Source organism: Neltuma alba, unplaced genomic scaffold (assembly GCF_004799145.2).
Source record: "Neltuma alba isolate B1F8T4 unplaced genomic scaffold, ASM479914v2 tig00012452_pilon, whole genome shotgun sequence".
In the NCBI taxonomy this organism is placed as follows: domain Eukaryota; kingdom Viridiplantae; phylum Streptophyta; class Magnoliopsida; order Fabales; family Fabaceae; genus Neltuma; species Neltuma alba.
Window position 1 is genome coordinate 563,671 of NW_021636931.1, and position 14,975 is coordinate 578,645.

Here is a 14,975-nt window from a genome sequence, read left to right on the forward strand (position 1 = left end):
TGGATACTCCCTCAACCATAAACAAGTAGAAGAGGGAGAGAGGATATTAAGGAAGATGATTATGGTATTTTAGGAAAAACATATCATATTTTTTAATAATTAACTAACTTACCTAACTTTCTTAATCTAATCATATTAGTTAAATAGGTCTTATATTAAGGACCAGAGAAGTATTTTGTATTCTAGTCTACATGTACACTAAAGGTCCGTTTGGATGAGCGATTGGAAAAGCAGCTTATTGGAAAAGTAGTTTATGGAAAAATGAAGTTGGCAAAAGCTAAATTGGATAAGCTGAATTGTGTTTGGATTAGAGTTCAGAAAAGCTAGTTTGCAGAAGTGAGATTGGTAAAAAGTTGTTTGGATTATAGTTGAACAAAAGTAAGTTTGGTTATAAAATAACCAAAATGGGTATGAGTGTTAATAAATAATGAAACATGATAAAAAAATGATTTGACATAATACAATGAAATTGAAATAATTTATTATGAAGAAGTCAAATTAATGAGTGAATTAAATTTTAAAGAACAACATTAAATTTATTCTGATTGAGACTAAAGAAATTAATTCCAAATGATTTTTAAGTAATTACCCACATAGTCCTTAATTTCTTTGTATGGTACAAATCAATGTCTTATTGTTCATCATATCTCATGCAAATATACTAGGCGTGATATCAACGCTGTTAATTAGCTCTATCAAAGAAGTCAATTACTTTGCAAGTGAATGATAATGTTTGTGCCTCTCTTTTTTGATAAAACTAATCGATCACGTTTGTTTGGGCTTTACTTGGAGAGACCAAATCTAACGGTGATATATGTATCAATTCTTATCTTCCTTTATTTCCTATATCATTTGGCCGAACATTTTGAATATTCATTGGCATTATATTCCAATTAAGCAATTACCCTTTAATAACTTCTAAAAATCTCCAATAACTTAAAACCAATGAATTTCTGACTTCATTTAGGAATACTCTAACCCATCCTTTAATTTATAACTTCATTTAACAATCCCCCCTCAATGAACCCTTCGGACACACATATATACACCACGTTACCACCTCATTCTCTTCTACCCTCATAGAGACCGAATCCTATAACCACAAAAACCAAGAGACCGAAGCTAACGATATGCAAAACAACAACCATTGTAATTCTGAAAATTACAATTCCAGAGTTACACATCTCGCCATTAACAATATAGACATATACACAACAATTTAAATCCCCAACACTGCACACCCAAGCTTTCGGTCATATACACACATTTATGCTCTTCATTTTCTCATCAAGCTAGAGCCATTTCCTCGAACCATTAATCCCTGTTTCAGCCTTCAAAAACAGAGGCAGAAAATCCACATGCAACCATAAATTTTAAGCTAGATTCCCTCCTTCAAAAATTCAGAGCATCCAACACCAATCTCCGAAACTTTTAACCAAGTTTTGACAATCAAAATCTCTAAACAATTAAGCAACATCGAACAAAAGATTGTAGTACCCCAAAACCATAAAATCTGAAACATAAAGCCCCTATTTCAGTGTCACAACAAGTCGGTCCTCAACATGCAGCAATCATTAACAACATGCAAATTCAAGCACAGGGATCAAACCGGAAAAGCAACATAACAAAATTAAACCGGCCAACCTGTAACAGATCCTATCAATTGAAGGCTGCCAGAGGTAGGTCAGACGGTGTATTGCATTGGGAAGACAAGATCTCCACACATGGCTCACATGCAAAGGCAAACGGCGGTGACCTCGGTTGCAGACGGTGAGAGCAACTCCAACTTGTGATGAACGAGAAGCATCCACCAGGCCACCTACACCTCACACCCAATAGCTAACCTCACGATGATGACAGGACGGAGCTCACGGTCACCAGTGACGGAGCTTCTCGGAGGTGACCACTGACGGACCTTGTCGAGGTGACCACAGACAGAGCTCACGATCAAACAACAAACGACTTGTGATGAATGAGCAGCATCACTAGGCCATGCACACCTCACACCTAATAGCTGACCTCACAACGATGATGGGACAGAGCTCACGGTCACCAGCGATGAAGCTTCTCGGAGACGACCACCGACAGACCTTGTCGAGGCGAACACAGACGGAGCAAGCATGGGGGCTCGGGTTTAAAAAAATAAAAGTGAGCCTCACTCATGAGGGAATAAAGAAGGCAGATGAAAGAGAAAAGTAAAGGGAATAAATTCCCTGTCAAAACGGTCCATAAGTTCTTCCATGTGATCAGAAGCTCCCGCTCCCCAGCTTATCTCAATCGTGGGTTGAAGTGGCTTAAAAATTCATAAGCCCAATTGTTAAAAAGCTCTGCCAAACGGACCAAAAATTCCACTGAGCTTATAATCACTTATAAGCCACGTTTGGACTAACAAATGCTGACCCAAACAGGCACTAAATGTAGATGTTCCAAAATTCTAACTGTCTGACATGAATTTTGTACACAATCATACAATAATGATTTACTTAATTTCATTTCGCTCTAATCAATTTCTTATCTTTGAATTTGTCGATCCCCTTTTGTTCAGATGAACAGTCGAAGATGTGGGGATAATTTACTGAAAAGCGAGGAATCAAAGCAAATCTTATTCATGTGCTAGAAATTAACTTTAATCAAAAGCTTAAAGGCACTGGATCCCATCATGAAGCTAGAAGCGGCCATTTTTTTAAGTAAAAGAAAAGGTTACATAAAAAAAGAGGTTGAAATCTATGAGTCAGATCTTGATGTTATGTTTTGAAGCATGAAATAACGCAAAAGAAAAGCAGTATAAATCCAATATTAAAGCACTCCCGCGTCAAGTGCCAGGGATCTTAGAATTGAATCTAGTTTCCTTTTTTTTTTTTTGCCAACTTAGTGTGAATATAATGTTGTGATAAACGTTAAAATAAAATATTTTTGTGCATGTTATAGTTATAATACTATACCATTGCAAAATATCCAAAAATCATTGCAACTGCTCAGTTCAAAATTCTTTTATTTTAATTTTAAGGAAAGATCATTTTCTGGATACTTATATTTTAACTCAATTTTTAATTAGGTATATGTAATCTTTTCATTCTTTATTTTTTGATATACTTTTCACTTTTTATCCTTTAATTTTGTTCTATTAATACTCTTAGTAGGAGTTAACTGTGTTAAGAAAGTAAAGCTAAAAGATTAAATAAAAAGAGAAAAATATAAAAATATCAAATTAAAAATTAAAAGAATGAATAAGTACATGCAAGATTTAATAAGTACTTTTGAGCGGAATTAATTAATATACAATTAAAAAAGAATAGATAAATAATTAAAGTCTTAAGAAAATGTGAGGGAATCTCAATAATTTCGAACTACGATAAAAGCTGAAAGTCGGCAATGACATGCCCATGCAAGACAAACACCTTATGATGACCCATCCATTAATACAAAAGTCACCTGAAATTTTTGTAGCCACATAGTTGAGAAAACAAATAAAGTTTCAGATTACATTGAAGAATAATAAATAAATTGATATATTATTCAAATCATGAAGTATAGTTTTTTGGTAAACTTTATTGACCTCACAATTATATTTTTTAAATTTATATTCAGGATTTATAACAAAAAAAAAGTATAAAAATTCTCTCATCGAGGCGGAATAGATCTAGAACGAGTATTTTCCTTCAGGAATAATAATTATCTGAAAAGAAAAACAAAACAGAAACTCAAGCTTTAATTTAATTAAAGTTAAAAATAAATAAAAATAAAAATTACCTAAATAGTGCAAAACTTCTGAAGTGCTAATACTACCTCCGGTTCTAAATATAAGATCCCGTTTGACTTTTTATTTGGTCCTAATTATAAGACCCCAATCTATTTTTTCTCTCATTTATGTATTTTTTTCCAAGATAGTCTTTTTAATAATGATAGTTCTAGCCAATACACTTAATTAGCAAGGATATTTTAGGAATGACAACACTTATTTATTACAAATAACTAACTTAACTTACTTCCTTAATCTCCTCAAATAAATCAATTGGGTCTTATAATTAGGACCAGAAGTAATACTACATCCACATCTCACTGCTCCCCGAGCCCGGGGAAAGGAATATTCTTTCCCAAAGAAGAATTAACTAATTTAAAAGACAACAAAGGAAGGAGGGAAAAAGGCCAAAAAAGGAGTAAAACAAAAATTCAAAAATAAAAAGGAAAAAGCCAAAAAGGAGAGGCAAAAAGTGAATAATGTGAGCGGGATTATTTGTACTATGCCCACAAAAAAAGTTAGGGAAGTATTGTTAAAATAGTCTGTTTGAAAATTTAATTAATTAAAAGAATTTAAATTTGAACGAATATAACAGAGGAGTACTATATACAAACACAGCCTAGGCTTTTCCCCACTCATCAACATGAATACTATCCAGATTGTAAATATAAGAGACAAATAATAATTTATTTTATCTTTAAATATAAAATTTTAATTAATATTTTCTTTGAATTGATAATTATTTTTTAAAAATATTTTTATACTAATATTAAGAAAGTTTTTTTATTAAAAAAGGTATTTAAAAGAATTAATGTATATTTAGTACAAATAATTAATTTAACTGATTATCCTATTTTTATCAGTTAACTATTTAATTCTTATATTAAAAGCATAAGATTTAGTAATAAATTAGAGTAAGCATGTTGGATATTTCATGTTACACTCTATTTCTCTCTCTGTTTTTTTTTTTTAAATACATAACGCATGGCAAGGTCTTTTACTACTTCCATGTACAGAATAAATCTTAATCGTCACAAGCACGCTCCTCTAGGAGCAAGAATTTTCTTCACGCCATATGATGCCTACAATAAATTTTACAAAATGAAAAATGTATATTTGAGGATTAAATTGCATATTTTTAAGGGGGGAAAAACAAAAGAAGCAGGGAAAAAAAAACTATGTAGAACAAGTTGTTCAGAATTCAAACTTGAGATTGATAGAGTCCACCGCAAGGATGAATGTCTTTGAGCAACCCCAGGACCTACCGCATCGTGGGCCTCTTTGCCGGTGACTCCGCCGTACACAAGAACGCCACTCGGAGGCTCTTTGCCATCTCCCTCTCTGACTCGCCACCCTCATCTCTCAGCGTCTCATCCAACACGCCCACCCCATTTCCTTCCCTCACCATCTTCCTCACCCACACAACTGTCTTAGTTGTGTCGGCCCTCTTTGTTAAGCGCTCCATCAGCACGACGCCGAAGGAGTAAACGCCTGTCTCTGTTGTGCAATTCGGCTTATCTTGCTGCCTGATTTTTCGAAACCCAAAATCCGCGATTCGGGGCTGGAAGTTGTTGGCTAGTAAGGTATTAGAGGTAACTAGGTGGCCATGTACGACGGGCTTTGATCCGGCATGGTGGAGATATGCCAAGCCACGTGCTATCCCGACAGTCGTACGGTGTCGTGTTCGCCAACCCATGGTTTCTGATGAGGACGCCTGCAATCCAACACCATTTTGAATCTCCCACGTGTCGTTACTCTAATCCTCCACGTTAGCAGTCCCTGTTGGCCGCTCATGAAGCCACCTTCCTAAATCGCCGTTCGGCATGAACTCATACAACACCAGCTTCTCTTTTCCTAAAATTGCAAAAAACATAATCAAATTTCAATTTTAATTACGTTCACCACATATAATTACGCTCATCTTTAAGCAAATTTCTCAATTAGACCAAACATGAATCAAGTTTACCAACTTCCATAATTTTTTTTCCCAAAAAAAGATTAATATCAACAGAAAAGTTTTGTGAGGCTAAAACCATTTGAAATATTTTGCTTATTTCCAGAAACAAACATTTCAATTATGAAACCAAAATGTGCAACAAGACAGACACGAATTCCTATACGTAATCATTACAAGAGTGTAGATTTAGGGAAAATGGCTACACAGCAAGTTAGTGAGTGCGACATCATAAGATTAAAACCCGTGAAGGCAATTAATGCGAGCAGATTCAATTCAATTTCAGAATGTACGCTGCTTCTGCGAAAAAAACAGAATTAAAAAAAAAGTAAAATTTAGAAGAAAGCATTTGGATTTGGGAAGAGATCCAACTCGGCACAGTACCTCCAATGTAGTAACCGGAGGGAGGCAGTACGTTTGGATGCTTCAGCTTTGAGAGTTCAACGAACAATTCAACCGCGTTGTCATGTTTGACGTCTCTGGTGTTCTCCAGAACCTTGATTGCCACGTGGATGTCTCCGCCGGTGGGTAAGACGGCTCTGTACAAGGGGCCACACCTCCCTTCAGCGAGCAGCGAGTCCTTACCGAAGTGTGATGTGGCCGCGATCAGGTCCTTGAAGCTCAGGTTCATCAGTGGCTTCTCAAACATCACAACCGGTGCCGATGATGGCTCCTTCAGATCAACCACCCACGACGTACCTAATTCGGTCTTGAAAGCAAACGGTCCGGATTTGTCGACCTTGAAAGGTGATGGAGGGACTGGTTTTGAGATTGCCCATTTGTTTTTCTTAGCCAATCGTCTCTTCCTATGGATGCATAATACTGAAATACACAATAGAACAATGATGACTCCTGAAGCAGAGCAGACCAAGATAATCAGTGTTTTAGATTTTGATTTGGGTCATTTCACACTGATCGAGTCTCGTCGCGGAGGGTGATGAAACGTCGATGTTTTAGAAGCGCTGTAATTAAAGTTAGCACCGGCGTGAAGGAAAGCCGATTTGCCGAATTTCTTCTTGTATCCATCGAAGCTAAGTATGGCTCTGAAATTGTTGTGAGAAATGTTCAAGAAATGAAGGGTATGAAGACGAGGGAAATCAAAAGGAAAAGTACCATTCAACTCGTTATTTGAGAGGTCCAAGTACTTCAGCTTCTTCAAAACAAAGATAGGTTTAACATTTCCTTTGATTTTACAGTTGGACAGGTCAAGGTAGCTCAGGTTGGTGAGCTTCTGAAACCCAGAAGGGAGGTATTTCAGATTGTTATGAGAAAGGTCAAGAACTTTCAGCTTTGAAAACCCAGAAAGCTGAACATGGTTTGTGAACCTATTGTGTGAAGGATCAAGCATTTGAAGAGAAGAAGCGAAGGAGCCGTGAATACTACCTCCGAACCTGTTATTGGAAAGGTTGACCTCCAGTAAGCTCGAGCTTGCCCAGAATCAGCCAGGCACTTGACCTTGAAGAGAATTCCCAGAGAGATCAAGAACCTGCAAGTTTGAAACGTTCCTTAGAAACTTCCACGAAATAGAACCACGGAGATCCTTGGAAGGAAGCCTTATGGCCCTAAACTGATCATCGTCGGAGCAGTGAAATAACCAAGAAACGTTGAATCCGGAGACTGATTTGAAGGCCTTGGACACAAGGTCACCTTCTTCTTGACTAAGTTTGCAAGAGGAGGAAGAAGGTACAACAAAAGCAAGCAGAGCCAGAAGAATGAAGAATCTGAAAAAGGGTCTCATTTTAGCAGGAGCAAGTGAGAGACTCGAATTATTTTTGTCATATATACCCCGTTTGTTTCAGTGAGAGGCTTTGAGGGGGAGGGGGATGGGGAGTTGGACTTGAAGTGGGGCAGTCGCGCGAATATAAAGGATCGACGACGTCATGGTTGACGGAGAACTTAACGGCTCGGGAGAATGGGAAGAGGGTGAGGTGTTGACTGTTGACCATTGCACTTAACAAATTATTATAGCTTCTTCTTCTTCTGTTTTTTTTTTTTTTTTTTGCCGCAAAGTACTATAGCTTCTAGTTACACGCTTATTTGTAATCAAATGAATCGGAAGATATAAATACGTTAGAAAAATAAATTTTTTTCACCAGCGCTTGAAAAATAAATTATACTATTAGTATATTACAAATAATATATTTGTATATATATTTATTTATGATGTGTGGTAGTTGCAGAGTAGTTAATCCATTATTTGTCATTTAAAAGAATAATTGATTACTACAAGACATGATGTCATGCGAATAAAAATTGGTAAATGTATTCTGCAGAGTTATGGATTTAAATCATAATCCATTGCGATAACTTTCTTCAAGAGGCAATCTATGACTATAATCATCTCTATAATAAGTATTATTTGAGCTGTAGGACACATCCTAACCCTACTAAATTTGTAAGATTGAACTTATTGAAATTTTTTTATAATATTTTTTTAAAAAAACGATGTTATATGTATACTTTTATAAAGGAATGGTCCAAGTGAAAGGAATTTTGGCACTTTAAACATCATGCCTTGGGTTCGATCTTTGGGATGGTAGTATGAAAAAAAAAACACTATTGAGAGGAGTCCCTTTTACGGTGCCTAACAATATCCCGAGAGATTAGTCTCTTATCGTTCGGGTGGGAGGATACTCTGAGCAATCAAAATAAAAACAAGGATGGAAATATGAGAAATTTTCTTAGTGGGCCAGCCCGTTAATCTAGTTTTGCCCTAAAGTTTCTATGAATGATATACGTGTTATTTTTAATTCAAACCAGAGTCAGTCCAACATTAAGATCGCAACTAGAAAGGTTAAAATTCAAAGATATACCTAGTTACCTCTTGCGTTCGATCATTTTCTAGCAACTCCCTCCATAAAACTGATGTTTTATTAATTTTCTATTTCACAAAATCTATTACACCAACTTCACCTATATTATAACTTATTCATATTATATAATTAATCTTTTTTATCAAAAAATTAGAGTCGGAAAAACACAAAAAATATTCTAGCCAAACGGATCAGCGAGTCGCGCTCCATCCCAATTTTTCTTATCAATACCTTTTAAGAATCTTATATGAATTTTTCAACATTTAAATTCAAGTATCCGTTTATTTAATAAACAATAATACTCAATATATCAGTCTATTTTCTCTGATAATTCTTGTATTTGTAGTTTGAAGTTTTTAACTGTTTACAACTCTTTTTTTTCCTGGGCCAAGAATTGTTTACAACTTAACACGGTGTCCAATGTGGTGATGGTGATAACTCAAATCACACTCTTGAAGAAAAACTCATATTAAAGACTTCAAATGGGCCCAATAATTTCTGATCTAGATTGGATTGTCTGCTCCTTGTTTGGGCCTAACATGTTATCGTAAATGCCCATTTGCGGAAAACTGTTCTGAGGCTCAAAATCATGATTTTGAAGTTGAACCAATAAGAGTTAAATTTAGTAAAAATCATTAACTCATCATAACATGACGAACTAATATATAAATTCCCACTATAAGGTGTACTCATATTTAGTATCAAACAATATTTTAAACAGGATTGCTTCTGATAAAGGAATATTTGTGGTTAAAAAAAAAATCATGAATTTGAAGCCTAATCCATACTTGTTGAGAGTGGTTAACAAGTAACACAATTTTTCGTAGTTATGAATTTTAAAACCAAATAGTATCATTTTTTTAAAAAAAAAAAAAACTACGTTTGAGCCCAAAACCTTATTTAGGAATAGAAGCAAATTGTACCTGCTTTTGGGTAACTTCAGTTTTGGCATAATATCAATTTGGGCCAATTTTGATTTTGCTTAGAGCCAACTTTGTAAAGTTAGTTGATTCTACCGATACACAACAAAACTAAACAAGCTTTAAATACATAAATAATTAAAGCCACCTGATATTTATCAACATTCTGCTACTTCAGTTTTTTTTTTTCTTTTTCCAATTACATCGAGAAAGAAATCACCACTCTCCTGCATTCAAGGGGCGTTAAAAAAATAATTAAAAAAAAGTAAAGGACTTATTACCAAATATTTTCATATCTGCGTTTGCCACTTTATTAGATCACCCCCCCCAAAAAAAAGCCGATATTTTTGGAGCTTCGTTTATTTATCTTTTGTTTGATCAGCCTTGTTTACCTATTTATACTACTTCCGGTTCTTAATATAAAGTCTTGTTTGATTTTTATTTTGATTCTAAATATAAGACCATAATCTATTTTGTCTCTCATATTTATACATTTTTTTTCAAAGTAATCCTTCTAACAATGATAGTTCTAGATAACAAATTTGATTAACAAGGATATTTTAAAAAAAACAACACCTATTCATTACAAATAACTAACTTAACTAAGTTTATTAATCTCTCTAAATTAGTCAACTAGGTTTTATAATTAGTACCGGATGTAGTATTTTTTAAAGCAGTTTCGTTTTATGTTCTTGCGTGTCATTAAGGCATCATCATAAAGCATGAACTTGACTTAAGCTTCAATATTATATTAACCCTTTGCGTACAATGTATAAGTCAACTTATTTGCTTTTTCAATAATAATATAATTGTTTTATAATTAATCTTATCAAAGTCAACAAATGTATAGTGGTTATGTCACATGATTGATAGATCACATTTGCAAAATGTGAAAGTCACTTCTTCACCATGTTAGAGATATAGGTTTTATATCCGACTTTGGAAAGTATCATGGTCCTTTCAGTAATGTGTTGGTCATTATCTCAATAAAATAATTGTTGATTTTAAGTACTCTTCCAATCCTTAATATAAGACCTAATTAATTAATTTGAATAGATTAATGATGTTATTTAAATTACTCCTCCGGTCCTAAATATAAGACCCATTTTGTAGTGTAAACTACACTACAAAATCGGTCTTATATTTAAGACTGAAGGAGTAGTTAATATGATATGTTTTTTTTTTTAAACACTCTAAATATCTTTTTTAATTCTTTTCCTCATTCTCTTACTTGATTATTGTTGGGAGAATACCGATAGGGTTAATTTGGAAAAAATTGATAAACATGTGAAATGAATCTTATATATAGGATCAATATTAACTTCTTAATTAACTCATAAATTGAGGACGGAGAAGTAATTATTACAAATATGGATTTGATTTATTTATTTATTCTTTTACGTTCATCGTCTTATTTTTTTTAATCTTTATTTGGTATTGTAAATAGATGGGAGGATAAAACTAAAACTAAGTCCTTAAGATTATTTTGGGGTAAAAATCTTAAGAACATCTTGACTAGCTCAATACATGTTAGGTTATGGCGTAAAGCTTCTCAAACTTGGCTTTGATCTTAGGAAACTCAAGTTGGAAGAGGAAATTGAAATAAAATCTCAAAATCCTAATGACAACTGAGCAATTTGTAATGACAAATTTTAAGTCTACTTCTCACTTGTTATTAGGATTTTTTTATAATTATTTTTTTTATGAGATCTCACAGTAATTCTCCAATTTGGAATATTGCTTTCCTTATGAAAATCCCTAAACCGAACAGGTCAAGGTTTTAAGGGGTAAGTACAAGTGTAACAAACCTACCATTCCCTTGTTAAACCTCGCCCATCTGAATTTTTACTTGGACTAGAATCTTCTTGCGACAAACTCATATGGGAAATGTAGGATTAGGGATTGGGAAAAGGAATCAAGTTTCTTTATGGTTTGATAGATGGTCATCACTTTTTCCTCAACCTCTTGTTTGATATGGTTCTAACGCGGATGCAATATTTTTAATGCCAGAGTCACTAATTTTAAAACGTTAGTAAGGGGTTGGGACTTAAAACAAGATTATCCGTTATCCTTCTATGAATGTCATCAGCCAAATATTTCTTGTTCAACTGCCTGATTCGAATGAGGATGATGATGATGATGCTCTTTGTTGTAGACCTTTGGTTGGAGGCAACTTCTGAATCAAATCTCTGCCTATAAAGCCACTGAAAATTCAAATTTAAAAAAAAAAAATCGCTTCCAACCCTGACATTTGGACAAAAATGTGGAAATGGCTCACCTATGATGAGATAATCAAAACCTTCCTTTGGAAAGTTAGATAATTGCAGCTGAACTATTGGAAAATGAAAACCTTCTTCTATCTGGAATGAAAAGCTTCTACGAGAGCCAGTGTTTCCTACAATTCCTTGAAAGCTATCATCATCATTCATATAGAACAAGCACTTTCGAAGTTATCCCCCCCCCCCAATTTTTTTTGGATATGATTACGCATGAATCTTCTCATGCGAGATTGGATCGTCTCTTTCGATCACCCCTTTGGAGAAGATAATACCTACTAACTAACTCATAAAGCAGACCATTATAGCTTGAATGTTACGATTTTAAATAACCATATCCCTTGAGATATAGGGATTTATTAATCTCTGATTTGACTTAATCCTTATTTTATGCGCACCGTCCTAACCGTGGCTTTAATTTTGTTATTCAAAAAGAAAAATTGTCAAACTAGAGCGTGGCTTCCCTTGAATAAAGTATGGGGTAAGCTACACTTTTTGAATAAAATATACGGGTAAATACATATACATACATCCCCAACTCTTAGGTCGTAGATGGGAGTGCTTCCTGCTGGGGCGACGACCGTACGGTAGCCGCGATCACTAGTTCCCTTGTAATATTCCACTTCCAGTTACATGCCAACCCTATAAACGTGGAGCTAGTTAAGTTGTTACTCAAACTAACTATGCTTTTAATATTCTATTTTATAACTCCTCATCCTTGGATCTCAAATCTTTAATTTGACCTTTCTTTTTCTCCTCTCTTTTCTTTTTGGCACATACTCTATTCAATCTTCATTTCAATTTAGTAATTTACCGGTAAGTTACTCTGGAGATCGGCATGTGAGAAGTAAAATAATTGATTCTCTGAATGCATCAATAGAATAGTAAAAGAACTTGGTTTTGATTCAAGCCAACCTTATCGGCTGATAATATCATCATTAATCTTAATATATATATATCATTCCCGTTTAAAGAAAATTAAATTGCATTCGTAGGTTATAATTTTCAAAAAATTCAGTTTAATTCATGAGAGGTATGTTAAAAGCTTCAAATTCAACGGCACGTTTGAATTATTTTGCTTTCAGTGTTGAATTAACAGATTTATGTCAATGCAAATAAACAAAAGCAATCTGCAGGATTGGATTTTGATTGACTAAACATATATTGCGTATTTGTTCTGATTCAACATTGTTTGAAAAATTATTTAAATATTTTAAACATCAAAATCAGATTAATTAGTTTTTTTTAAAAAAAAGGAAAAACTACTGTAAAATTAGAGTTAAATAAGTTAAAAAATAAAATTAAAATAAAAATAAAGTTATCACATTGAAATTAAATCAAAATAAAATTTAAAATTATTATACACACAAAAATTTATTTAGCCTAACCAACCCCGCAGATACACACACACAAACAAACCTCAACAAATCAAAACCACATCTTCGCCTCCGAACAACTCACATCATCACCACCTTCAATGGCGGAGAAGCACGTCGACGCCTAAAACTAAACCAGAAAAACAGAACAACAATTCTGCAGCTTCTACATTCTTCACCACCGCATCCATGGCGGACGTCGACGTTTCGAACAACGGTCTCAATCGGACGAAGAAGAAGAATAACGCCAATCTTTTACTCGGCCGCTATGAAATAGGAAAACTCCTCGGCCATGGCACCTTCGCGAAGGTTTACTACGCTCGAAACATCAAAACCGACGAAGAAGTCGCAATTAAGATCATCGACAAAGAGAAAATCCTCAAGGGCGGCTTAGTCGCTCACATCAAGCGCGAGATCTCAATCCTCCGCCGCGTCCGCCACCCCAATATCGTCCAGCTCTTCGAAGTCATGGCCACGAAGACGAAGATCTACTTCGTCATGGAATACGTCCGCGGCGGTGAGTTATTCAATAAAGTCGCAAAAGGCCGATTGAAGGAAGGAGTCGCCAGAAAGTATTTCCAGCAATTGATCTCCGCCGTAGAATTCTGCCACGCCAGAGGCGTGTACCACCGCGATCTCAAGCCAGAAAACTTGTTACTCGACGAAAACGGCGATCTCAAGGTTTCCGATTTCGGCCTCAGCACTGTCTCCGATCAAATCAGACAAGACGGATTGTTTCATACTTTTTGTGGAACGCCTGCCTATGTTGCTCCTGAGGTTCTGGCAAGAAAAGGATACGACGGAGCCAAAGTTGATCTCTGGTCTTGTGGCGTTATTCTCTTCGTTTTAATGGCAGGTTATTTACCATTCCATGATCAGAACGTTATGGCTATGTACAAGAAGATTTACAGAGGAGTTTTCCGGTGTCCCAAGTGGTTCTCGCCGGAGCTAAACTTATTATGTACTCGTCTTCTCGACACGAACCCAGAAACCAGAATCTCAATTCCAGATATCATGGAAAACAAGTGGTTCAAGAAAGGGTTCAAACAAATCAAGTTTTATTTCGACGACGATAAGCTCTGTACCAGCGTTGAAGATATTGACAAACTGGATTTAAACAAGGACGACATAGACTCAATCTCAGATTATTCAGTATCAGAATCCGATTCAGAGCTAGAGGTCAAAAGAAGAAGCAACGCTTCATTGCCAAGACCAGCAAGCTTGAATGCATTTGATATAATATCATTCTCTGCAGGCTTTGATCTTTCTGGGTTGTTCGAGGAGAAAGGGGACGAGGCGAGGTTCGTGTCCGGCGCGCCAGTGTCAGAGATCATATCGAAGTTGGAGGAAATTGCGCAGTTGGTGAGCTTTACAGTGAGGAAGAAGGATTGCAGGGTGAGCTTGGAGGGATCAAGGGAAGGTGTGAAGGGGCCACTGACGATTGCTGCCGAGATATTCGAGCTTACTCCGTCGTTGGTGGTGGTGGAAGTGAAGAAGAAGGCAGGGGATAAAACAGAGTATGAACAGGTTTGTAACTCCGAATTGAAACCTGGCTTACAGAAGTTAATGATGAAGTATGAATCACCAACTTCTTCTTCCAAGAGAAATTCTTCTGATGAGAGTCCTCACTCTGATTCTGATTCTTAGAATTGTCCACACTAGTTAAGTCTCGGATATTGAATCCTTATTTTTTCTCCTCTGCTTTAAGTTGTTCATACATGGTAATCTTTTGTCATCTTTTCTTTTCTGGACTTAGGTTTTGTCCTTAACTGGAGTCGTAGATTCTATGGTTCTTTTTTGTGTACAAACTATAAGTGCTAAGCTGCAACACGCCTAATTTGAATAATAAATGATCAGACATATCAATAATTATCAATACATAGCCAGCCAAACCGCA

The 14,975-nt window shown here is 35.3% G+C and overlaps 1 protein-coding gene and 1 pseudogene across 1 annotated transcript; one reads left to right on the forward strand and one right to left on the reverse strand.

Annotated features, from left to right (window-relative positions):
- Positions 1-1,819: 1,819 nt before the first annotated feature.
- Positions 1,820-7,431, reverse strand: LOC114727194 (calmodulin-binding receptor kinase CaMRLK-like; annotated as a pseudogene).
- A 5,836-nt stretch (positions 7,432-13,267) lies between these two features.
- LOC114727195 (CBL-interacting serine/threonine-protein kinase 12-like) lies at positions 13,268-14,730 on the forward strand. Its single transcript, XM_028913904.1, has one exon. The coding sequence runs from the start codon at positions 13,268-13,270 to the stop codon at positions 14,723-14,725; it is 1,458 nt and encodes a 485-aa protein (XP_028769737.1). The 3' UTR covers positions 14,726-14,730.
- Positions 14,731-14,975: the final 245 nt, after the last annotated feature.

Coding starts and splice junctions, on each gene's coding strand:
- LOC114727195 (XM_028913904.1), top strand. CDS start 13,268: ATGGCGGACGTCGACGTTTCGAACAACGGTCTCAATCGGACGAAGAAG.